At 39.1% G+C, this 26,243-nt stretch overlaps 1 protein-coding gene across 3 annotated transcripts in view; it reads right to left on the bottom strand.

Moving 5' to 3' along the window:
- The window catches only part of LOC108029318 (unconventional myosin-VIIa), a 792,260-nt gene that overhangs the window by 400,286 nt on the left and 365,731 nt on the right, over nt 1-26,243 (bottom strand). The window contains exon 6 of one of the 3 annotated variants that reach the window (XM_050890361.1): nt 24,084-24,103. The exons of the other annotated variants lie outside the window; for them this stretch is intronic. Within the exon in view, the coding sequence (XP_050746318.1) occupies nt 24,099-24,103 (5 nt within the window). The 3' untranslated portion in view covers nt 24,084-24,098. Of the gene's footprint in view, nt 1-24,083; nt 24,104-26,243 lie in introns of those variants that run through there. 3 annotated transcript variants of the gene reach the window in all.

Genomic DNA, 26,243 nt, shown 5'->3' with positions numbered 1-26,243 from the left:
CGCTGCCAGCGCCCTGCGGGCTTGTATAGGGCCTCCGGGAACCGTTATTTCCCTTTTGCGCACGGCCCAGCCTGATGCTGCCGTCCCGCTGATTCCGGTGATGCATACGGCATGCTTGTGTGCCGCACCGCAGCGAAATGTGGCACCTTCTCTCTCGTTCCAAAGTTCACGGCCGCGCCCAAAGACCGGTGGCGTCGCGTTACTCCTTTTTGCACACGGCACTCTCGCTCCGCCCGCCAAATCTCCGCTGTCTCTTTCTCCATTCTTGGTCTCCAAACTCTCTTGGCCTCCAAACCCTCTTGCTCTCCAAACTCTCTTGCTCTCCAAACTCCCTTGTCTCCAAACTCTTTTGCTCTCCAAACTCCCACGTTCTCCAAACTTTCACTTTCTCTAAACTCTCACGTTCTCCAACTCTCACGTTCTCCGTTCTCGATCTCCAAACTCTCTCGCTTCCAATCGGTCTTCGCCGCGCCGCCACTACGCAAATTTGCCGCGTACCTGGTGAGCCATCTGCTGCTGGGATTTGTGTGCATTTATTCAACTCCTCACATTCCCCCCTTACTTCGGGAAAGATTTAAGAAAACTCAGCGCTCCAACTCTTCGCCGTTCCCTTGTACATCCTAGCCCTTGAGTCATGGCGCATCTCGTTCCGGTTCCCTCGTCGCTCCCTCGACGTTCCCTCGACGTTTTCAACCTAGTTTCGTTTCCACAGCGCCGGTCGTCCTCCGCATAGCAACTATAAATCTTCCGTGCCGATCCTCCATCTGTTCCCACTGGGCACCGATACTGGGCTATCGATACCCAGAGGGCCTGCTCACAATATCGATATCGCAGATACGGCGTTGCCATTTGCTCGCCGCCATGTTCATCATCACCGATATTTCCATTTTGCTTGTGCCCATCGATCGCACTATCGTCCAGTGCCAATCGACCGCCTATCGAGGCGCCCCCTTCCCTGTTATCTGGTTATTCTGCTAAATTTTGTGACTTCTGAAGGTGAGTTTCAATTTCCTTTTCCCACTTTCCTTCTCATCCTTTCTACGACTTTCGTTCACTTTTATCCTTCATTCGCCCTCAGCTGGCTGACCCGGCTTCACGCAGACCACTTCGAGAGCGGGAGCGGAGGAATTAGGACCCTTTCCCTTTGTTTCAGGTTGCTGCCATGTATGCCCCATTCTTATTTATGCTTTCAGCCGCGTTCCCGCCCCCTTCCGGTCCTTAGCTTCTGAGTGTTAAATTTTCAACATTTTATTTACGGTTTCAGCTCGGTCTGCTCCACAAAAACCCTTATGCCCGCGAGCCCCAGCCTCACGTGATACGTGCGTCCGCCGCTCCTGACCCGCACGGTGCGCCTGCCGCCCAGGTTGCGAGCACCGCCAAGGGCGCCGAATGCTGCCGTTTCCAAATTGGCCTTCCACCTCCCGTGGGTTCCGGCCATTTCCACGGCCCCCGCTCCTGAGGCTCCGCTGCTTCCGCCGCGTTCCGTGGCCCTGCCGCTGTCAATCGGATACCAGGAGTCGATGGTCGCGTGCTCGGTGTCAGCGGGGTCCATAGGTCCGGCCGGCCACGGGTCCTAGGATCCAGTGGGCTCACCCAAGGTCCCGTCTCCTCCCAGATCCAGGGCTCCTCCGACGTCGCCGTCGCGAGGCCCTCCGGCCACGTCCAGACGACCGTCTGTTGCCGACACCTCACCCCTTCGGTCACGAACTTCCACACGCTGTGGTTCATGTGTGCCGCCGGGATGTCCGTTCGGACGTGGTTACCTACCGGGTCTCCGGGTTGGTACTACGGCGTGTCCGGCCGCGGGTGCGACTCTACCGCCAGCGGCCGTTCGAACCTTGGCGTGGGTGGCCGCGCGGGTCTCCATCGGGGAGATTCCCCGTAGCGCCTCGTCGGCGGTGGTGGCGTCTCCGGTTGCGGCGGTGGTGGCGACCGGGGAGAGAGCGTCTTGCCTTCAAGGGCGAGGGCGACCCCTCGTACCGCGGCGTAAGCGGCACCTCCGGCAGCCAGCCCGGAGGAGAGGCAGCCCAAACGTCGGCCTCCCACGGTTCGGCGTAATACCTCGGGGTGGGTGGGCATGCCGGCTCCTCCCACAGTTGCTGCTGCTCCTCCTCGGCTCGTCGCAAACGGGCCTGCCATTCAGGGTCCTCCTCCATCTCTCGCTGCCGCGTTTCCTCCGTCCTCCTCCGCGCCACCAGGTTCAGCCGGAACTCCAGCGTGGCTGCTGCTACCTGCTCCTCCTGGCTGCGGGGAGTCCGTCGCCCCGCAGGTGACTCCTCGCTGACCCACTCGACCTTGGTTGTGCCGGTCGGGATGCGGCCGTCTGTGCCGCTGGTGGCCTTCCGAAGCCGCCACTTCCTCTGCTCTAGCCGCGGATCTTCGATCAGCTCGACGTCGCTGTCGGAGCTGATCACCGGATCGGGCTCTCCTCGCCTCGAGATCTGCCGCGAGGTTCGGGTAGGCCGTGTGGTTGACCATCCTTGCTTTCCGTGCGTCGCTCCTTGTCATTATGGTGCTCATGTTGGTGTTCTTGCTAAATGACAGTCTGCCGCCGTCCGTTCCTTCCTCGACACCTCGGTTCTAAGCCTTCATCTTTGCTCGGTCCCGCTATTTCTTCCAGCCTCCCTACTTTTACTTTTCATTTTTACGGTACAGCTCTCTGATCTGTGCCGTCTTTCCCCTTCCTTCGGCGGACCATCGCTGGAAATTTTCCTTTCAGTCATCTCCGAGCGTTTGGACGTTCCGGTCTGATGGTTGTATCTTTTTCGTCCTCCAGTTGTTTTTTTGCTTTCCCTTGAGATATCCTAGTATTCCCTCCTTCGTTTCCTAGAGTCTTCTTGGAGTTATCCTACGACCCTTTCATTTGTGTCCTTTGAGAGTCCTTGGAGCTGTCTTTGGGTTCCTTCCTTGTATTCCTGAGCATCCTAGGAATGGTCCTCAAGCTCTTTTCTTTTATCCTTTGGCCATCCTTGGAGCTATCCTTTTCCTCGCGTCTTTTGGGTATCCTTGGAGCTGTCCTTGGACCATTTTCCTCGTGTCCTTCCGGTATCCTTGGAGCTATCCTTGGACCCTTTTTCTCGTGTGCTTTGGGTATCCTTGGAGCTATCCTTGGACCCTTTTCCTCGTGTCCTTCGGGTATCCTTGGAGCTATCCCTGGACTCTTTCTTGTTGCCTTTTGTCTAACGTATCTGCTTGTGGCTGCTCGCATGTGTTCTGTGTTTGTTGTTGTTTCAGCTCGCTCACGTGGATGGTCCTCTCTTTTTTTGTGTGCCGTATTTTGCAGATTACTGGTTACGCAAAATCCATGACCTGGTAAGGCCCGTCGTATCTTGGGGCCAACTTTGCTGCGAACCCCTCGGCCGCCTTTGACAAATGATGTTCCTTGGCCCACACGGCGTCCCCCACCGCTGGTGTCCATTGTCTCCTCTTTAGGTTGTAATGCCTAGCCTGATCCAGGGAGGCTCTCTTCGGATTCCGCCTTACAATCTCGAAGATTTCCCCGAGTTTGTCTTCTCCCCTGGGCTCTCAGTGGGTCGCCCCTGAGTAATAAAGGCCGGCGTGTATCCTGTGGATTACGAGACACTCGTATTTACTGCCAGCATGATCTCAGGCCATTTCTCGTCCCAGTTCCTTTGATCCTGCCCTGTGAACTTCGCTATCATTGTCTTCACGGTCCTGTTTGCTCTTTCTGTCGGGTTCTCTTGCGGGGTATATGTGAACTGTTGCTTGGCTCCCATCTCGGCCAGGAAAATCTTGAAGATTTTGCTGTTGAACTGTATTCCGTTGTCCGTTATGACTACCTTCGGGACCCCAAACCTTGCGATGATGCGCTCCCTGAACGCTTTCTTTAGGGAGTCGGCCGTCGCGCTCCGCAGCGGCACCAATTCAGTCCACTTGGAGAACCTGTCTATCAGCACCAGCAGCATTTGGTTGCCGGGTTTTGAACGCGGCAGGGGTCCGACGAAGTCTGCGCATACTGTAGCCCACGGTTTCTCTGGCACCTGCGTTAGCATTTTCCCAGCTGCCTGCATCTGATTCAACTTAAATCTGATACATGTCTCGCACCCTCTTACGTGGGCTCGAGCGTCTCGGTGCATGTCTGGCCAGTAGTACCGGGCTGCCAGACGTGCTAATGTCCTTCTGCTTCCTACATGGCCAGCTGTTGGTGAGTCGGGGTTCTGTTTCAGCACCGCTTCTCGTAGAGCTTTCGGGACGCACATCTTCCACGTCGCGACACCCTCACTGGCTGCTCTGTGTGGAATGTTCCTGTACAAGGTGTCTCCCTCCATTACGTAGTCCGGGTACTTTTGTGGCTGGGTCCTAATCTTTCCGCGCATGTCCTGAATCCAGCTGCATGCTGCGGAGGTTTCCGCCGCCGATGTCTCCTTGATCCCTCGCAGTGTTATTGGTAGTGGCTGCCTTGATAATGCGTCTGTCACCACATTGAGTTGTCTCTCCTGTACGCTATTTCGAAGTCATACTGCTGCAACTCCAGGGCCCATCTGGCCATCCTTCCTGAATGGCTCATATGTGCCATGTGGTCGGTTACCACCTTGAAGTGGTACCCTTCCAGATATGGCTTAAGTTCCTGGATCGCCCAGACTATTGCCAAACACTCCTTCTCGGTCGTGGAGTAATTTTTCTCAGCCCCGTTAAGCGTTCGGCTTGAGTAAAAGATCACCCTTTCGCCACATTCAGTTTTCTGGGTCAAAATGGCCTCAATACCGTAATGACTTGACCCAAATACAGCAGCTCCTTCTTGAAAAACTGGCATTTTTCCGGGTCCAATCTCAGATTAGCGTCTTTCAGCCGCCGGAATACCTCTTTCAAGTTTGCCTTGTGCTCTTCTAGTATGCATCCGATCACTATGACATCGTCCTGGTACGCAAATGCGTGCGACGACATCTCGGGACCAATCACCCGGTCCAACACCCGCTGGAAGGTCGCAGATGCCGAATGGAGTCCAAACGGCATTACTCTCCACTGGAATAAGCCCTTTCCCGGCACTGTAAACGCTGCTTTCTTTCAGCTGGATTTGCCAGTAGCCATTCTTCAGGTCCAAGCTGCTTATGTACCGTGCCTCTCTCAGCTGGTCGAGGATATAATTTATTCGAGGCATCGGGTAGGCATCCTTTATCGATTTGGCATTGATCTGCCTGAAGTCGATGCACAGTCTCCACTTGTCCGTCTTCTTCCTAACCATCACGATGTGAAGGCTTTATGGGCTGGTTGAGTGCTCTATGCATCCCATTTGGAGTAGCTTGTCCACCTTCGCATTGATCTCCCCTTGAACTTTCCGGTTCTTGGGGTAGTATCGCTGTTTTATTGGTTTGTCGTGCTTCATCGTTATTTGATGCTCTGTCATGTTCGACGTTCCTGTCATGGTTTTGAAACTGGCTAGCTCTGTCTCCAGGAACTTCGCTGTGTCGTCATACTCTGTTTCCTGTTGTACGACTGCTACCAATAGCCTCTCCACGAGGCACCTATTGTGTCGGTTGGCCGGGTAACACCAATGAATCCACTTCCCCTGGTAGTATCAGCAGGCTCATGGTTAGTCGCTTGTTCCCGAATGCGATTTCCACCTCCAGCTGTTCATCGATCCCGCCAACCTAACTTGCCGCCGAGTCCTCGTAATCCTCCCGAGGGCAGCCAAGTTGTCCGCCAGTTCCTTGCTTATAAAGCTCGCTGTTGCCCCGTTGTCGATCGTGGCCTTGTACGTGCCTCCCCCAATCGTTACCGCTGCGGACAACTGCTGCTCCTCCTCGATTAGCCTGCCCGTTAGTTTGGAGAGGTAGCATCTTGCAGTCCCGCTCGCATCTCTGCGGCTGAGGTCGCTGGGCATTTCCCGCCTGCTAGCAGCAGTCGACACCTACTCTTCCGCACACCCAGCAGAACAACAGGCGTTGGAGTCGACATCCTCGTGCCCAGTGTCCGTGGCCGCCGCACCTTCGGCAGTCCTCATGGGGATCTGCAATGTGTGTCATTCCCCGCGGTTTCTGTGTTGTGTTTGGCGGTCTCTACACCGTGTTCGCTGGTTGCATCTGTTGCTGCTGTGGTGGCGTCCATTGGCCTCCTCGTGGTGCTCTTGGTGCCTGCTGTCGTGGGACTCGTTGTGGCGGTGAAATTTGGTAATTTCTCCGTGTCTTCTGGTTATCTGTCTCCTCGCATCTTCTGCACGTGACCTGCGCTGGTGATGAAGATTTAGCCTTTGAGAACTTGTTTTCTTGGGCGAACGCTTCCCGCTCCTTTCCCAATTCTTCGTATTCATCGGCTAATAGCATCAACCTGTCCAGGTCCGGCACTTTGTATGCCCTTAAAAGGTTTTAATGCAAAGTTAGCACAGTCATTTGTGAATGCAAGAATAAGAAGAAAACTAGGCTCAGCTTATTACAAATTAGAGGACTTGCAAGGGAAAAGTACAGGAAAGTACCACGCAAGGGACATAAAACAATAAAATATCTGCCTTTAATCGTGAATCACACATTGGAAAATTACATTCCAAAAGTGTGATTTTGTTGGTGGGGAATTTTAGGAATGATTGTTCCTACTATTATTATGAATCCCCAAAAGTAGACAGCAGAAAAATATCCCATTAAAAGATACAAAAAGTATGTTGCTATCGGCAAGGGCAGATATTCTTTTCAAATTGCCATTCGTGGGCTTGACTTTTTAGAAGAGGAAAATCAGCTGATTGATTCCATCTTGGCGGCTCAATACATCCGGTTTGGGTAACCTATCTTGAACACGCGATTTCCTAATTCTTTTCGATTTTGATGTGGTGAAGGTGGACAGTCAGTAGCTCAAAAAGAGGTTTTAGATCTTTCGAATTTTTTTCCCTATAAGTAGTATAGTTAATTATGTAAGTGCTTAATTTTGTTGGCTAATTTTTTTTGGTTAGTTTTTTTATTGGGTTAAATGTAAAAGAAGTTTGCGAAAGAAAAGGTGCAAAATGTGAGAGGAGTGAAATATTGCGGATTAAACGAATGCAAAAGTAAAACACTTGTAAATGAAAAAAAAGATGTGAGTGTAAAAATAATTTATATAAAGCCTAACGTAGTGAAATTAAAAAAAATTATTTACATATATATATATATATATATTCCCCTAATTGAAAAAAAAATATCTTACAAAAAAAAAATTTTAAGAAAATGTGCGATAAAGCCTAAAGTAAGATCATAGCATAAGGAGAAGCAAGAAAGAAGTCTTTTTTTTATGTAACTTTAGAATTGCAAACAGAAAAAAAATACAAAAAGACAACGAGCGCAAAAATTAAAAAAATGAAAAAACTTATTTACAAAAAAAGGAAAGAATTTAAGTATTATTATTTTTACAACCCCATCGAACTTTACTGGATTTTTTTTTATACATACATATACATATTTATTTCTACACTGAATGTGTATGAAACGAATTGCATATTTTAAATAATCCAATTTTATTTCAGCAATATTTCAAACCTCCAGACTCGCAAAAGAGAAATTTAAATTAATCTATAAGAATTTAATAGTATCAGCTATGAGAAGGAGAGTGATTATTTATGTTTAATAAAAGAAATTATAATGAAGTTTAACTAAAAGTTTCCTCATCCGGGGATTGTGGAAATCAGAGTGTCAGGGTAAGGAAGTTTAGTTACTCCATGGGATCCTGAGGATGAAAAGAAAGCATATACAGGATCATGATAGAGTAATCCTTCGCGGATATTTTTCCGTGGAAAGGGGAGTGACGTAGGTAGGTGTATCCCTTGTGTGTTGTTCGTGTTGTTCTTTCTACCATTTTCTTATATTTTTTCCCTTTTTTTCTCAAACTTAGTACGCGAAATTTGATTTTATCGTTGATAGCATTTTAGCAATAGTAACGTGGCGGTACCCTTTCATAAAAATCCCACCCCAAACCGACCAGACATAAATGGAAGCCGAGGACATCGCGTACTACGCTCAACGCGTTGTTTCTTCCCACCCGATCATTACCCAATTCAAACGTTATATGCTGAAATATATACTTTATGGCGTCGAAAACGTCTCCTTAACGTTGCAAGCTCTACCTAATACTAATTTTTTTTGGCATATTTTTTGGCATCAAGTAAGCTATAAAATTCTTTTCATACTGAACTGAATTTACAAAAAAATCTTTTATACAAATTTTAAGAAAATAGTACTAAAAATTGGCTATAATTTTTAATCTTTTTTTATTTATACAAAATCTGTATATAGTACATTCCCAAATTAAATTAACTTTTCAGAGACAGCTTTAGTTGTTTAGCTTTAGTTGTTTAGAAACTGTAAGCCTTTTAAATCAGTTTTTTTATATTCCGCCATTCTAGCGATATTATCTAAAGTCGTACAACTAAAGTTTTCTATCTGTAGCTACTTAATACACCTGTAAGGTTCCCAAGACCCTAGTATTAAAAAGGGATTTATAAAAACCAACAAACAAAGGGACAGAACTTTTCATTAAAATTATTTTTGAACGGGACATTGGATTTAAAAAGGAATACAAACTTACAAACAGAGGGACAAACATATGCATTTTGAAGAGTGAAACAAAATCATTTTTTTAATAACTTTTGAACGGGGTTTGGACTTTAACAAATGAGGCGTTGCAAATGTATTTCATTTTCTTAAATTTATACTTCAACACTTCCACTGCTATTAAATTTTCTAAAATTGAACAAAAATCAAAAAAATTGAAATCAATCATACTTTTCTTAGTTTTTAGGACACCTTTTCATCGGACCATCACAGCAGATTTTCTATTCTGTGGCTACATGAATTGCCACCTTCTCAAGCTTTCATGGTGCAAGTTTGGCAACTAAGTGTACTGACGTCCACAGTGATAATCATATGATTTTATTAAAATGTATTGCGAAATTCTGAAAATTAAAAACCTGACACTGAACTTACATACTGCTTAGCTAACTTCGGACTGAAATCGAATATGAAAAGCGATATGGCTGGTTTGTAAAAGTGGTCAATATCAATACATCGCATTTTTCCTCAACTTTTGACGTGCAATGCCTTCTTATAAGAAGTCACTATTTAAATATATTAGTATACTAGTATATCACTATGGGAAAAGACAGTTTGGAGATCGCAGTTAAAGAGATTTTTGAGAGAATAAAGAGAGTTTAGAGAATATAGAGAGGAGCGAGGAGGCAGTAGAAAGATGAGCGAGACACCGAGAGAGCGCTGCATGCTGCCGAAGAAACGACGGTATATCGTTGCACTTCGGATCACAGTGTGTCGAACAGTAAATCGATAGATTTGGACTCTGTTGTTAACAGGGTGAAAAGTGGACCCTAAAGGCTTAATCAGAAAAACTTCCGTTTAACTGCCAAACACATTTTAAATGAAATGTTCGTTCTCATCAATACTTATCGATAATAAAAATGTTTCAACATCCACTCTAACGCCTAAAAACTCCAAAAAACTTCAGAAAATCATAGATTTGCACACTGCTATATCGTAGGAAATTTTAAGAAGGAAATTAAGATTTCGATTTAGATTCCTTACTTTGTACGTAGCGTAATTTTCTCACGCAAACTTGCTTCGTCCACCCAAAACCCTGGTTCCCTGAACTTTCATGCAAAGAATTAAAATTTTAATAATTAACCCTTACATCCGCTGCACCCTTACTGGGTGCAGTTCAGCCTTTGGAATTTGGCGGTTAATAATTACACCCGTTACTCGTAGAGTATATATATATTAGATTCGTCGGAAAGTATGTAACAGAGGAGTATATAAGGAAGCGTTTCTGACCCCATAAAGTATATTTATTCTTGATCAGGATCAGGATCGACTCTGGGATCTAGCCGTGTCCGTCCGTAAGAACGCTGAGATCTCGGAAACTATAAAAGCTAGAAAGTTCAAGTTTGGCATGTAGATTTCTGAGCTTCGTGTTCCAAATTTTAGCAGGGTACCACACCCACTGAAACATCAAAAGCGCCTACAGTTCTTATGAAAAAAAAAATTTTTTAACTTGAATGTTGTTTTCTTATCAATACCTATCGATTGATAAAAAAAATGTTGCCACGCCCACTATAACGCCCTCAAACCTGGAAACAAATTATTAACTGAAATGAAATCTACCGGTTGCTATAAAACATTTCCGCCCTCTCTAACGCACACAAACCCCATCCGCCTCGCAATGACATCATAGCCAGGCAACAAAAAAGGCATTAATGCATGCGTGTATGTGTGTAAATACATTTTTAATCGTTTTTTTAGGTCAATCGAACAGTTTAAATGAGATTAATTCATTTTCCCAAAAATCAATCGATAGGTATTTATAAGACAAAGACGATTTAACAAAAAAAATTTCTAGCATGAGAAATAAAATAAATAAAAAGTACGGTGTCTATCCTTGATAGTTTCCGAGATATCAGCGTTTATTTTACGCTTTTTTGAAGATTCGTGGGTAAATTATTTTTAGGTCATTCGATAGATGTTTAGGAAAAGAATACATTGTGCGGTTTGAGGCTGTGACAATCAGCTGAAACAAACGTGCGATGCGCAGGAAGCCAAAAGGACCTGCATCGAAAATTCCAGTATTCTAGTTCTTTTAGACGGACGGCATCTGTTCAACCGAGTCTGACAATAATCAAGGAAAATGTATTTTATTAGTAGATTGTATAATAAAGTTTTCGTCACAAACGTTAATATCAAAACTTTTGTATGCTGAAGGTGCCATCGTCACTAGATGTTTACCTCGTTAGAAGGTGTTTTTCATCGATATCAGAAATTTTTGTTTTTAAAAACCATCATGTAATTCAGGTACTTTTACAAAAATCATAGAATTTATGTTTCTTTTGTGGAACTGTTAATAACAATTTAAACGAATTTAAGACGCTTAAATGAATGGATTACCCTCAAGCAGTGATATAGGTTCTGAGCTAGTACATCTGGCCATTTTTGTAAAATACAAATTTTAAAGCATGACTTCATGCTACAATGTGTTGCGTGCGAAACGTTAAGGTATGTCAATGGGTATACACTTTAAAGCTTACCCCTAAACCGTTACTGCCGCTGTTGAAAAGTAGAAAAAAGTAATAAAAACAAGAAAGGAAATTAACTCCGGCAAGCCGAAGTTTGTATACCCTTGCAGTTATAAAAAATAATCAACTTTAGTAACACCATGTGAAATTTTTAAGGATTGTTGCTGACTTCTGTGATTTTAAACAAAAATTATTTCTTTTTTTATTTTTAGACCATTTTTTGGAATCCATATGTTAGAGTAAATTGAATTCGAAATTCTTAAAAATATTAAAAATTATATTTCCAATATAGTGAGTAAATATGTAATTATGCTTAAAAAGCGCTAAAGCTTTAATTTGTTTCATACTAATTTCCCGCCAATTTCCTGATCGTTCCTATGACAGTTATATGATATAATCGTCCGATTTTGATAAAATTTAATTCGAAATTCAAAACTAATAAAAAATTGTTATTTCCAAGCGTAGGAGGTTATATGTTGAAAAACACCGAAGTTATAATTTTTTCATATATTTTACCACAATTTTCCGATTGTTCCTATTGCAGCTAAATGATATAGTCGTCCGATTGTGATAAAATTAAAATCGAAATTCAAAACTAATTAAAAAATTCTATTTCTAAAAGTATGAGGTTATATGTCAAAAAACACCGAAGCTATAATTTGTCCGATTTTTATTAAATTAAATTCTTAAAAGTATAAACAAATAATATTATAAGACAATATGTCAAAAAGCCCCAAATCTATAAATTGTTTTTATATTATTTTCCCATCAATTTTCCGATCGTTCCTATGACAGCTATATTATATAGTCGTCCGATTTTGATAAAATTTAATTCGAAATTCAGAACAAATTAAATAATGTTATTTCCAAGCTTAGAAGGTTACATGTTAAAAAACACCAAAGATATCATTTTCATTTCATGTTTTCCGACAACATTTTCTATCGTTCCTATGGCAGCTATATGATATAGTCGTCAGATTTTAATAAAATTGAATACGAAATTCAGAACTAATTAAAAAATGTTATTTTCAAGCTTATAAGGTGATATGTTAATAAACACAAAAGATATAATTTTTATTTCATGTGTTCCTACTTATTTTCCGATCGTTCCTATGACAGCTATATGATATAGTCGTCCGATTTCAATAAAATTTCATTCGAAATTCAGAACTAATTAAAAAATGTTATTTCCAAGCGTAGGAGGTTTTATGTTAAAAACACCGAATACATAATTTTTGAATATTATTTTACCACAATTTTCCGATTATTCCTATTGCAGCTAAATGATATAGTCGTCCGATTTTGATAAAATTAAAATCGAAATTCAAAACTAATTAAAAAATTCTATTTCTAAAAGTATGAGGTTGTATGTCAAAAAACACCGAAGCTATAATTTGTCCGATTTTTATTAAATTAAATTCTTAAAAGTATAAACAATTATATTCCTAATATTATAAGACAATATGTCAAAAAGCCCCAAATCTATAAATTGTTTTTATATTATTTTCCCATCAATTTTCCGATCGTTCCTATGACAGCTATATGATATAGTCGTCCGAACTTAATAAAATTTAATTCAAAATTCAGAACGAATTAAAAAATGTTATTTTCAAGCTTATAAGGTTATATGTTAAAAAACACTAAAGATACCATTTTTATTTCATGTTTTCCGACTAATTTTCCGATCGTCCCTATGGCAGCTATATGTATATAGTCGTCCGATTTTGATAAAATTTAATTCGAAATTCAAAAAAAAATTCAAAATTCAGTCAAATAAAAAATGTTATTTCCAAGATATAATTTTTTCATATTATTTTACCACTAATTTTCCGATTGTTCCTATGGCAGCTATATGATATAGTCGTCCGATTTTGATAAAATTTAATTCGAACTTCAGAATTATTTTAAAAATGTTATTAAATATATAAATATCCAAGCTTAGAAATGTATATGTTAAAAACAGCAAAGATATAATTTTTTTAATTTTTTCCCCGATAGATCCTATGGGAGTTGCCCGATCCGGCTGGTTCCGACTTATATACTACCTGCAATAGAAAAAAGACTTTTTGGAAAGTTTCAGCCTGATAGCTTCAAAACTGAGAGACTAGTTTGCATAGAAACGGACGGACTGACGGACGGACATTGCAAGATCGACGCGTCTAATGATGCTGATCAATAATATGTATACTTTATGGGGTCGGAAACGTCTCTTTCATTGCGTTGCAAACTTCTGACTGAAATCAATATACCCTCTGCAAGGGTATAAAAACAGAATAAAAAAAGTTTTGACCATAATTCTTATTCGGAGGTATTCAGTGAAATCATTTTTAAAAGACGTAAATAGTATTTAGAAATACCATTCTAACGATAAACAGGACAAACCTGAAGCTTCAGTACCTCAAAAGTTAAGTATGTATGAATTTTAGCTATTTAAAGCTCTTTTCCCACCAAACTAGCAAGTTTTTCCAAAAGTGTCAAAACTAAAGTTTCTTATATTAAGCTGTTTAACATCATTTAAAATTTCCAGGACCGTTAAATAGAGAGACAATACGCACAAAAAAGTTCAATGCTCAGGCAATGAACTAAACTGGAAATGAAGCAATATGTCGTACGTCAAAAGTTCAGCAATCTCAAGAACTATACAGCTAAAAATTTATGTTAAAATCCCTAAAGCTGTTTCCTAATAATCAGAAAAAAAGTGATAAAAATAAGAATATAAAAAAAATTGGCCATAATTTTTAAAAGGTCGTATTAGACGTAACTAGTATTTCGAAATTGTTTTCTAACGGCATATGGCAAAAGCCTTTAGCTTTGGTAATTCACAAGTTACGGGTCTACAAAATTGAGCTATTTTTAGCTGTTTTCTCGCCAAACTAGCTAGTTTTTCCAAAAGTGGTACAACTTATGTTTCTTATATTAAGCTGTTTAACATCACCTAGAATTTTCAGGATTCTAAAATAACGTTTTGGTACAAACTGACAAATTATTATGTATTACTTTTGAACAGAGCATCCGATTTTGACAGTTCAAATCATTCGACGCGTATTTAAATTGAGAATACAATTAGGTTGATAGCGGGTTATCCCCACCGGCCCCAACCACTTTTATAAGGCGCTAACAACAAATAAACACAGAGTACCAAAAGCTGCTGCAAACGATTTTTTTTAAAACAGACTTGGTTTACCACAAATTTTTTTACTTTTTGATTAAGCAATTATCGCTCAAGCAAAGCACTCGAATTTCGAAAACATTAAAATACATACCTTGTCGAAACGATCTAAGAAATCGGGTACCCGTTAAAGGGAGCAAAAGGGAAATGGAGATATACTGAAGGCGACGAACAGATTTAATCGCTTTTGGCCGATTGTGTCCGTTATGGAGTACGTGTCCAAATAGAGTACGTGTCCAATACATTTCAGTTAAAATTTTGTTTCTAACATTACAGATGTAGGAACAGTTTTTTGCATTGTGGGCGTGGAACAAGAGCCTTTTTTTGAGCGATTGCCAAATTGTGCGGAATCCAACGACAGCAGACTTTTTTTTATAAAAATAGACCGGGAAATTAGATGCGATAGACTTACATATTTGAGTTTAATATTATAGAATTTATCAACAAGTACAAGTGAACACAATACTATGGAATGCTTACTAAGCCGATCTGGTATTGCGATTCCCTATGTCGACGATATCCCAGCTGCAGACGAAACGAAGCAGAGATTGGCTCTCAAGACAGTGTGTCAAGCGTTATGAGGAGAATGGTTCAGTTATCAACGTAAGGAATGCTGTTTTCTTAAATAGAAAATCGAGTTTTTACGCCAACTGATCATCAGCTTAAATGACTAGACGAAAGCTAGGACGACGTTTTGTCTCCGGGCAAACTAAAAACAATTACAAAGCTTTATGGGTCTGGTTGAATATTTTCGCAAATTTATCCTGAGCTTTTCGATCATCGCCAAACTTTTGACCGATCTTATGAAGCGTGACGGCCAGTTTTGTTTTTGTGGCAGAGAGATTGACGCTTTTAACAGGCTTAAGATGTTGATTACCCAAAAAACTGTGCTCATAATTTTTCGTCCAAAGCGCAGAACTTCAAACAGATGCTTTAATTGATGGTAATGCTCTCCTAAGGATAGCTAAGATCATACAGTGTATAACGTGAGTAAGAAATCGAAGAAGATCGCTACGGTCGAGTGCCTACCGACTATCAGATCAGCTTAAGGAAGCAATAGGGAAATGGAGATATACTCGTAAAAGCAGCAAATCGCAGCCGCTATTCAATATATGGTATGTGGGAGTCAGACAAATTTAAGCGTTTAAACTGTTTGTGGGCCTTAGAGTGGGCGTTGCAAATTTTTTTTATGTCAATCGATGGGTATTTATATAAACTGTGGCCTTCACAGTTTTAGGCGGTGGGTATGCCATGTTGTATTTTTGTCAGTCGATAGGTATTGATGAACTAAATACATTTCTGTAAAAAAAAACTGTGAATGCTACAGATTTTCGCGAATTGTGGGCGTTAGAGTAGGCGCTGAAACAAACTTGCGCTGCGCTTTTGTGATTTGTTGTCCATTGGCATGCAGACTGCGTCTCAGCAGGTATGGTCGATCAAAACAGAACGGTATGTATTTTTACTATATATAATATTTAAAATAATTATATGGTAAAAATATTTTATACGTTAACATATTTGTAAAATTAATAAAAATTTATTTATGCCTACGATAATTCGTAAAGTAAACTTTTTTAATAATACTAAAAAAAAAGGAAACAGTTTCTTTAGTGAACTGTATGTTTTCGGCAAACGCCCCCGTTACTTAAAGGTTCACTGATAGTTGTATGATTAAAAACAACGCTCGCGTGTTAAAAGGAGCTCGCGACAATATGCCATTCTTCGTTTCTATCTTTTGACCCGCACTATTATTTTCCGCCTAAGCGTCACTTTGTTTCGCGAGTTATCGAGGTCAATACGAATTTGTATAAAATTTGTGTTTTTTTAATTTGTGTGTTTACAAAATATTACTTTGTTTCTTTACGTGCTTTGCGTTTCTAATTCAATTTTAAACATGTTCCTACTAACAAAGGCTTCCATGGCCAGCTCGTCTAAAAGAATGAGTTTAGAAGTTTGGGAAGTGTAATAATGTACCTGTAGATGTTAATATACCTGACAAAGTGGATAATCATATATTTATGCTTCGTGGCCAAGTTAGGCTACTGAAGTCCGTAATGCTGCCCTTCATGTCGTTTACGAATAACTGATAATTTGTTTGCCCTTTTCTAGAAATCAAAACTAAAAATGGTTTAAGGACACTATGATTTCTCTTTTTCGAGATTGGCTATCAAAGCCGTTCTTTCGGATAAGCTGACAGTAGACACAACGTGGCGGGAATTCCAGACAAACCAAGCATTCAAATTATCTCGACTTATGTGATTATTAAAGGTGAAGCCCCAACATTTTTTTGCTGAATAAAAACCAAATTTTGTTTCTGTTGTTTTTAGAAATGGCATTCACCCAGATTTCAACTTCAACAGATATGGATATAAACAAAGTGATTGAGCAAATCATCCACAGAGCGCATTGACGCTGTTTAAGCGCAATCCGAATTTCCGTCCGGTAAGGTGATGTAGTTTTTTGGTATGCACAAGGTGTGATCTACATCGACTACCTGAAGAAGGGAAAAACTGTCACAGGGCTGTACTATGCCGAATTATTGGACCGCCACTCGCTGGAACAAAATTTACGTCGAACGAGGAGATCGTCGTCTATGCGTCTATATCGTAGATTTGATTATACGCTGTTGCCGTTGATATTCAAGCTTCCACGCTAATGTATATTCTCCTACTCTCCTTCCACAACTTCGATCACAATAGAGCTATCAGCCCGTTTTCAGCAGCGTTACCTGATATTGGTCGATGTTTTCAGTTTTTTGTGCCACCACCTATTGCGATTCCCCCTTGCCTACCTTGCCTAAGATCTTGGACGGTCTGGTCTTAATGTATTAGATCGCTAATTTGCACTAAGCGTTCCTTTTTGCCCTTTTGGAAGCGAATTCTGCAGATCACGGGCGATCCAAACTTCTCCGCGTTCCTCTTTGGCGATTCCGTCTGCCTTTCTGTTTCCAATGTTTCCCGGTGTCGTTAACCGCTGCTTAATTTCCATATCGCCTAGGAATCTTTTTAATGCTCGTCTGAAGAACTATAGACCGATGTCCGTAATTTTAACTTTCAGTTTCCGTCCATTTTGAAGACGATCGATCAGACCAAAGGCATCTGGTTCCCATGCTTGGCAGTGGTCCGACAAAATCTGCGCACACTGTAGCCCATTTGGCTGTTCCGAGATTTGTTGTTATCCCGCATCTTGCCTCTGGTTATGTTTAAATTTGTCCTCTAATTTACGCACGTACGCCCTTGCGGCCCATTCATATCCTGGAAAGCAGTACTGTCTTGCTAGTCGGACTTCCTTGTTGAACGGCCGCGTGTGATTCATGATTCTCTTGCAAGTCTTTTTCCTTTAGCTCTTGCAGAACGGGTAGCTTCCAAGCCTTCAAACCTTCGTGTGGGAATTGCCTGCGCAGGATATGCCTGTACAGCATTTCGCCCTTAAAGACAGACTGGGAGTTTCTGTTCTTATTTTCTCTGGCATGTCTCTGATCCACTTACACCCTCCACACAGTCTCTTTTGATCTCTGCAGGGTTTCCGGATCCACTTTAAACTGGCCCTTTTTGTACAAAATCTAAAAGTCGTATTGTTGCAGCCCAAGGGCCCTTTTGGCTATTATTTCTGATGGGCTTTCAATGATGTTTAGCCACTTTAATGCCTATGATCCGTTAAAACCTTAAAGAGGTAGCCTTCCAGGTACGGCTTTAATTTTCTTATTGCCCAGTGTAACGAACTGATTTTTTACAGCATAACCGTTCTCAGATTAGGATGAACAGAATGATGTGCTCTCAAGGATAACTCCTTTTAACACACGACCGCCTGTCCATTGCTCTTTCACGGATGGTCCCACTGGGGTTTCTGCTCAGATAGCGCGGACAGTCAGGGCAAACGCCAGAAAGCTGCCTCACGCTTCAATTTGCTTCTGCGCCTAGTGGAAACAAACGTTCCACCCTTGCTCAACCCTTTTACTTAATGTCCTTGCCGTTTCCACCGGTCTCGACCTGTTTTGTGTTGCGATGGATGTGCTGGCTGCGTTGCTTGACGTAGTGTGGCTTCTGGTACTCGGAATTGGGGGCATACGTCAATCTGGTACATCGGGCCGAACGACCGCTCCCATTCTGGCTGATCGCGCCAGGACCTGCTCAGCTTTCACTTGAGTTGAGTAGTGCTTAGGATGAGTAACACTTGTTTTAGTCAGGACTCGAAGGACTCCAAACTCTAAGCCGTGTGATGCAGTGTGATGCTCCCTTGTCGTTTACTTGGTTGTTTGACTGTTCAATTTTTATATCTGATTTTGATGGTTTGACTCCTCGTGATCGACTGATGATCAAGCTGCCAGCGCCCTGCGGCTTTATATAAGGCCTCCAGGAATTGTTATTTCCCTTTTCCCCACGGCCCGCCAAATCTCTCCACTCCCGGTCCGAAGACCGTGGCTTCAGTTTGAAAACACTTTTCATTTATGCGCAGTTTCCAACCGAAGTCCTTCCTAATGCTGGTTCCCATGATGAATGTGGCTCGCCGGTATGCCGCTCCGCTCCTAAACTGCTCCATAGTTTACAGCAGAGTCCAAAATCCGGCAGAATCCAGTTATTCCTTTTTGCGCACGGCACTTTCGCTCTGCCCGCCAAGTCTTCCCTCTCTCTATCTCCAAACTCTCTTGTTCTCCACCACTGATCTCCAAACTCTAACGTTCTCCAAACTCTCACGTTCTTCAATCTCCCAAGTTTTTGATTCCTGTTCGGAGGCACAATTAACCCGAATGGATCCGAAAATCTAGAAGTTGCTGATCTCCTACAAGAGCTTCAAGCTGGCTGTAAGACCGAAAAATTGAACAGTAGCTGGCTATAAATAGAGTCACTCGAGAGACAGAGTGCCATCACCAAATTTTTAAAACTGCTCTCTCATCGTTAGGAGCACCATCTTTCAAACACAATTCCCTAAATCAAAAATCAGGCGAAGCTTTTGTGGTAAGACTATTTTCCCTAATGAGCCAATGGTGCGACAAAAAAAAATCGCCACTACCCGATTTCAGCATCAAAAACTAATGACATCGGGGTATTAATTTAAGAATGTTGCATATTGAGCCTTAAATGCTGACCGATCATCTACAGTAAGCTGCCGGTTCGGAATATCCCTTTAGATCAAGATTGAGATTTCCAGGTAGCCGAATATAATAATCACCATGTGGTAATTGGATTAGCACAGCATTCTATTTCCCTAAATCGTTCAAAAAGAGTATTTAACCGATCCAAACTACTATTTTACTACTCTATTTTAAACATAATAGGTATACAAGTTATATGACACACAAGTTATTTGAATACCGAATCGAGATGTTGAATAAATCTAGAGAAAATTAAAGAGCAGTGAATAAAATAAGTTCGACCTATTGAAATTTGTAATAACTATAAAAATAACAAGAAGAAGGCTATATTCGAGTGCCTGGACTATGAGATGCCCGTTACTCAGCTTAAGCGATCAAAAGTAAAAAGAGATATATAAGCTACTAAGGGACATTATAAAGCGCCACCTACCGGCTATTTCAGTATATGTTATGTGGACGGCAGTCAGATTTAAGCATTTTTGGGCGTAAGTGGGAGTGGCAAATTTTTTAGGTTAATAGATAGGTATTGGTAGGACAAATACATTTCAGTTCAAATATCTGTAGGCGCTTCAGATCAGGATCGTTAAATCGTTAGAGTGATAGTGGCGCCCCGCTTGCGCTGCGCAAGAAGCCCAGGAATCTGCAATGCAATTTTGGCTGTTCTAGCTTTTATAGTTTCCGAGATCTCAGCGTCCATACGGATAGAGGGTCTGTTTTTATTAAAGTATCATAAAATTGTTTAAAATAAATATTATGTATGACTTTAATAAAGGTAAAACATTTATATTTTCAAAATTAAAAGTTAATATTAAATTGTAAAAGCTGAGTTATGTTTGTTTGAAATGTATTAACTTTTTGATTAAATCAAGCTGTATCAACTTTTTACTAACCACAAAATCTTTGAACTTTTATACCCTAGCAGAGGGTATAATGATTTCAGTCAGAAGTTTGCAACGCAATGAAGGAAACGTTTCCGACCCCATAAAGTCACTAGACGAGTCGATCTAGCCATTTCCGTCTGTCTGTCCGTTTCCACGGAAACTAGTCTCTCAGCTCTGAAGCTATCGGGCTCAATCTTTCCCAAATGTCTTCCTTCTATTGCAGATAGTATATATGTCTGAAACAGCCGGATCGGACAACTATATCTTATAGCTCCCATAGGAACTATCGGAAAAAAAATTTATAAAAAATCATCTTCGGTGTTTTTTAACATATAACTTTCTAAACTCGGAAATAACATTTTTCATTATGTTTTAAATTTCGAATTAAATTTATAAAAATTGGACGACTATATCATATAGCTGCCATAGTAACGATCCGAAAATTAGTGGTAAAATAATATGAAAAAATTATATTTCCAAATTTTTTTAACAAATAACCGTCTAAGCTTGGATATAGCACTTTTAAATTATTTCTGAATTTCGAATTAAATTTTATTAAAATCGAAAGACTATATCATATAGCCGTCATAGGAACGATCGGAAAGTTGTTGAGAAAATAGTATAAAACAAATTATAGCTTTAGTCCTTTTTGACATACAACCTTCTCAACTTGGAAAAAACATTTTTTAATTAGTTCTGAATTTCGAATTAAATTTTATCAAAATCGTACGACTATATCATATAGCTGATATTGGAATAATATGAAAACATTATTTACTAAAGTTGATTATTTCTTATAACTGCAAGGCTATACGAACTTCGGCTTGCCGAACTTAACTTCCTTTCTTGTTTTTTTTATTATGCATCTGCTAAGCTTACGATTTTTGAATATAATAAAACACGCTTACATCTGACAGATCTAATGCGTATGACACTAGCACAATGGCACTAGCCATTAATTAATTAATTGACAGAAAAAATATATATATCGATATTTTTAAATCATATAAGAAAGAGCTTTTTAGCGTGGGGAGAAGTTATTAACATGGGGGAGGTTTTTATGAGGAGGGGAGCTATTTTTCGTGCTAAAAGAGTCCGTGCTAAGTGAGGGTTAAGTGTACTGATGCGTCTGACATAGCTGTTGGTGCTATTTTTATCTTATATTCATAACTTCATATTCAAAATACTTAGTCGTAAGAAAAATTACTAATAAACCAAATTTAGAAATTCTACAACAATTTCCATTAGCCAAAACTCTGATGATATGAAATGAGAAATGGAGCATCTCTATTCTTTGCGAATCCTTGACATAGGACGTCCAACGGAAAATAGAAAGGGCGCACTCTACTTTAACAGAAATTGCTCGAAGCATTAAAGATGAGCATAATTTAATTGATTATTCCGAAATAATAATTAGAGCAGCGCAAAAAATATAATTTAACAATTCACTCAATAACCAAGAAACGATCTTTTGATATATTATATAATAAAATTAAATATGAAGAAACTCCTAAGTTATTGCAACAAGCTAAAGAGAAAATGTTCACAATAAAGACAGGCAAAATAAAATTTTGGAGAGGTAATTTAAAAATAATAATAAAAACAAGTAGTTAAGGAAAAACTCTAGATAATGATTTCAATAATATACTTATTATTGCTGGTAGCTACAACTTAGTTCGAAATTATAACTAATCACTGTGGACGACAGTCAAGTAGAGACGAACACTGACGAAGGCAACTACTATATTTACACGAAAAAATAAACATGTACAGTAATCGTCCGACTCTTTCGAGTGATACATCAATCAAAACTACAAGAATAACATACCAAGACTTAAAAAAAAAATTAATTGGTGTGAGAGAAAAAGGGGTGAATGTGTAAAAGTTAAACCCCCCGGATAAACTGTCAAGATCAGATGCTTTTCGGGGTCCTCTCAAAATGAAAATTTATTTTTATATGTCAGTTTGTCCCAAAGTGTTTTTTTTAGTCCTGATAGTTCTAGACGACCTTAAACAGCTCAATATAAGAAACATAAGTTTTACCACTTTTGGAAAAACTAGCTAGTTTGGCGAGAAAACAGCTAAAAATAGCTCAATTGTGTATTCCCGTATCTTGTGAAGTACTACTATTTCGAAATACTAGTTACGTTTTTCTAATAGGACCGTTTAAAAATTATGCCATAAAATTTTTCTTATATTTTCTTATTTTTATCACTTTTTTTCTGATTATTAAAAAACGGCTCTAGCGATTTAAATTTAAAACAAGAAAGGAAGTTAACTTTGGCAAGCCGAAGTTTGTATACTCTTGCAGTTATAAAAAATAATCAATAATTTGATTAAACTGAATTCAAAATTCTTAAAAATACAAAAATGTATATTCCCAATATTATAAGATAATATGTCAAAAAGCCCCAAAGCTATAATATGTGAAACACATTATTTCCCACCAATTATCCGACCGTTCCTATGACAGCTATATGATATTATCTGATTTTGATAAAATTGTATTCGAAATTCAGAACTAATTAAAAAATGTTGTTTTCAGGCTTTTAAGGTTATATGTTAAAAAACACTAAAGATATCATTTTTATTTCATGTTTTCCTACTTATTTTCTTATCGTTCCTATGGCAGCTATATGATATGGTCGTCCGATTTTGATCAAATTTAATTCGAAATACAAAACCAAATAAAAAATGTTATTTCCAAGCGTAGGAGGTTATAAGTTACAAAGCACCTAAAATATAATTTTTCAATATTATTTTACCACCAATTACCCGATTGTTCCTATGGGAGCTATATGATATAGTCCAGCGATTTTGATAAAATTTAATTCGAAATTCAGAACGAATTTAAAAATGTTATTTTCAAGCTCAGAAATGTATATGTTAAAAAACACCAAAGATATAATTTATATTATATATACTTTATGGAGTCGGAAACATTTCCTTCGCTGCGTTGCAAACTTCTGACTGAAATCATTATACCCTCTGCAAGGGTATAACAAATTATAGTTTTGGGGCTCTTTGACATATTATCTATAATATTGGGAATATAATTGTTTATATTTTTAAGAATACAATTTGATAAAAATATGACTACTCTAACAACATATAGATTTAAAAAAAATGGTCTAAAATAAAAAAATAATATAATTTTTGTTTAATATCACTGAAGTCAGCAACAATCCTTAAAAATTTCACATGGTGTTACTAAAGTCGACTATTTTTTATAACTGCAAGGATATACAAACTTCGGTTGCCTTTCTTGTTTTTATTACTTTTCTATTTTTCAATAGCGGCAGTAACGGTTTAGGGGTAAGTTTTAAAGTGTATACCCATTGACATACCTTAACGTTTCGCACGCAACACATTGTAGCATGAAGTCATGCTTTAAAATTTGTATTTTACAAAAATGGCCACATGTACTAGCTCAGAACCTAAATCACTGCTTGAGGGTAATCCATTCATTTAAGCGTCTTAAAATCGTTAAAATTGTTATCAACAGTTCCACAAAAGAAACATAAATTCTATGATTTTTGTAAAAGTAACTGAATTACATGATTCTTTTTAAAAACAAAAATTGTAATAGTTTAGAAATACCAATTGTAATCTGTAAACCAAAATATAAGTGCATGAGTTTAAATGCTATCAACCATATTTTCAGTTGAGTGAAGGTTCCAAAAAAATGTCTAAGAACGCTTATCTGTTTATATTTTAATGCACCCCCTTTCCCCGACGCATTGGTCCATACTATTGTACTCTGCTGTAATCTATATGAGCTAGTGTTTTACCAATTAAAGATCAGTTTGAAATATCAATTCAGCAAATGTGGATTTCTTTCTTTTGGGATTGAACATCTTTACATTTTGGTCCTTCGAGGTAATCTTTGTAGTTATCCCTCACCAGTGGTAAGAGGCTCAGAGTTGTAGCTGGCACCTTAAATTTGTTGCGAACGCACGATCAGCTTCAGGCTGCAAAAATAAAATAAAATAAAAAACTTGTGTCTTCCCCCATAAGTGGTACGAGACCAAGTAAATAACAAATAATACAAGAAAATATAATTTTTGTGGAGTAGGACAGATAATAAAATAAAGGAGTTCTACAAAATCTATGAGAATAATTTATCTTTCGACAAAAGCGTCGAAGATTTAGAATTTGACGTCAAAAAAACTTTAAGCATTTGCTTCCAAAGCAAAAACGGAAGGCAATAGTGGGCTTATGGTAAAGGAAAAGGCTGATAACCTTCCTGTATTACCAAAAATTAAAGTTCCCACCTTTTCTGGAGAAAAAAAAAAAAGAGTGGGACTTATTTTCGGAATTATTTAAAGAAATAATTTTCAATAGAGATGATCTGGGCACATCTCTAAAATTTAATAACTTAAATACCGCTCTCAAAGGCGAAGCAAGGAGAATGGTCGCTTACTTGCTAATAGGCTCTGCCGAAAATTATAATGCCGCTTGGGAACTATTAACCAAGAGATATGAAAACAAAAGACAAATATTCTCTGATCAGCTGAATCGGTTGATCGATTTGCCCATGTTAGACAACGATTCAGCAAAACAAGTTAAACTGTTTATTGACTCAATAAATTAATCGATTCATTTAATAAAGACAAAAGCAAGTTTAAATGAAGATGTTGATGTGATTTTCACGCACATCGTCATTCGAAAATATAATAAAAAAACGTTATATGAAACGCACATAAAGAAAACTAAAGAAATCCAATTACTAGGCGACTTCTTAGAACAACGTTATAGCAATCTTGCCTCTTCAAATGGTGAGGAAAAGAAGCGTTTAAAAAATTGTTAAACACTTTTGTTAAAGAAGGCTGTCTACTTTGTAAAATGGTTGGCTTTGTGATAAATTGCTATAAATTTAAGGGAATGTGTAAAGAGGGGAATTTATAAAAAAAAACAGCGCTTGTGCATAGATAAAAGCGCTTGTGTCACAGAAGAACAAGCTTTTCTAGCTACAGTTCTCATTAAAGTAAAGTCAAAAAATGCGGGCTATGAAGGACTTAGAGCATTAATTGATAGAAATTATTGAAAAAGCTGCACAAATATTAAATTTAATAAGGAAAAAGAGTATCACTGAAGTTAGTGGAGTGTCAGACACTTGTATCTCAAAGCATAAAGTGAATTTAAGTATAAAAATGCGCGATAATAAGAAAGATTCTCTTAACATTGAAGCCATCATTCGAAATATACGTTGACGGACCGTCACTTTAATAAACCAAGTAGGGTAGATCTTATTATAGGAGTGTAGTATGTCCCCATATAGTTAAAGACGGAGTAGTTAAAATAGAGGGACTACTAGGCCAAAATACGAAATTCGGATGGATTGTATCCGGGTGCACCAAATTAAAAAGTGAAAAATTAATTGTAACTACTACTGTGGAAGTAGAAAACTTAGATCGGTTTTGGGAAATGGAAAATGAAAATAATGATATTGAGGAAGAAATTTGGGAAAAACATTTCTTAGAGACCACTAAAATAGATAAAAATGGTAGATATGTGGTCAAAATTCCATTTAAAAATGAAAAAGAATTAGGGGACTTCAAAGCGCAAGCTAAGCTCGATTTTAAAATTTGGAAAGAAAATTAAACAAAAATATAAAACTTAAAGAAAATTACATTAAATTTGGGCCAAATGATTGGGTCCAAGAAAGAAGGAAAATACTATTTACCCCATCAAGGTGTTGTAAGAGAATCAAGCCTTACAACAAAATTAAGGGTAGTTTTCGATGTATTTGATATTATTGTCAAATGGCGTAAATGGCCATTTGTAATATCGGCAAAAAACATTGATGAAGGAGATCAACAATATTTGCACATTATTCACCAAATAAAAAAAGATTATAAATTAACAACCGTTACATACGGAACAGCATCAGCACCCTATTTAGCCACAAGAGTGCTTGCTAAAATTTCAAATAGATGCGAAAATCTAACATTAAGGAAATAATCAAAAATGATTTTTATATGGATGACCCAATGACAGGGGTTAATTCCAATAGAAGCCAGAAATCACGTTTAATATATAACCTTTGAATTAGAAAAAGTGAGTCTCAACTTAAGAAAATGGATGTCGAATGTCTCCGAAATTGTGGAA

Source organism: Drosophila biarmipes, unplaced genomic scaffold, assembly GCF_025231255.1.
Source record: "Drosophila biarmipes strain raj3 unplaced genomic scaffold, RU_DBia_V1.1 ptg000022l, whole genome shotgun sequence".
Classification (NCBI taxonomy): domain Eukaryota; kingdom Metazoa; phylum Arthropoda; class Insecta; order Diptera; family Drosophilidae; genus Drosophila; species Drosophila biarmipes.
This window is presented reverse-complemented; position numbering and strand designations above follow the sequence as displayed.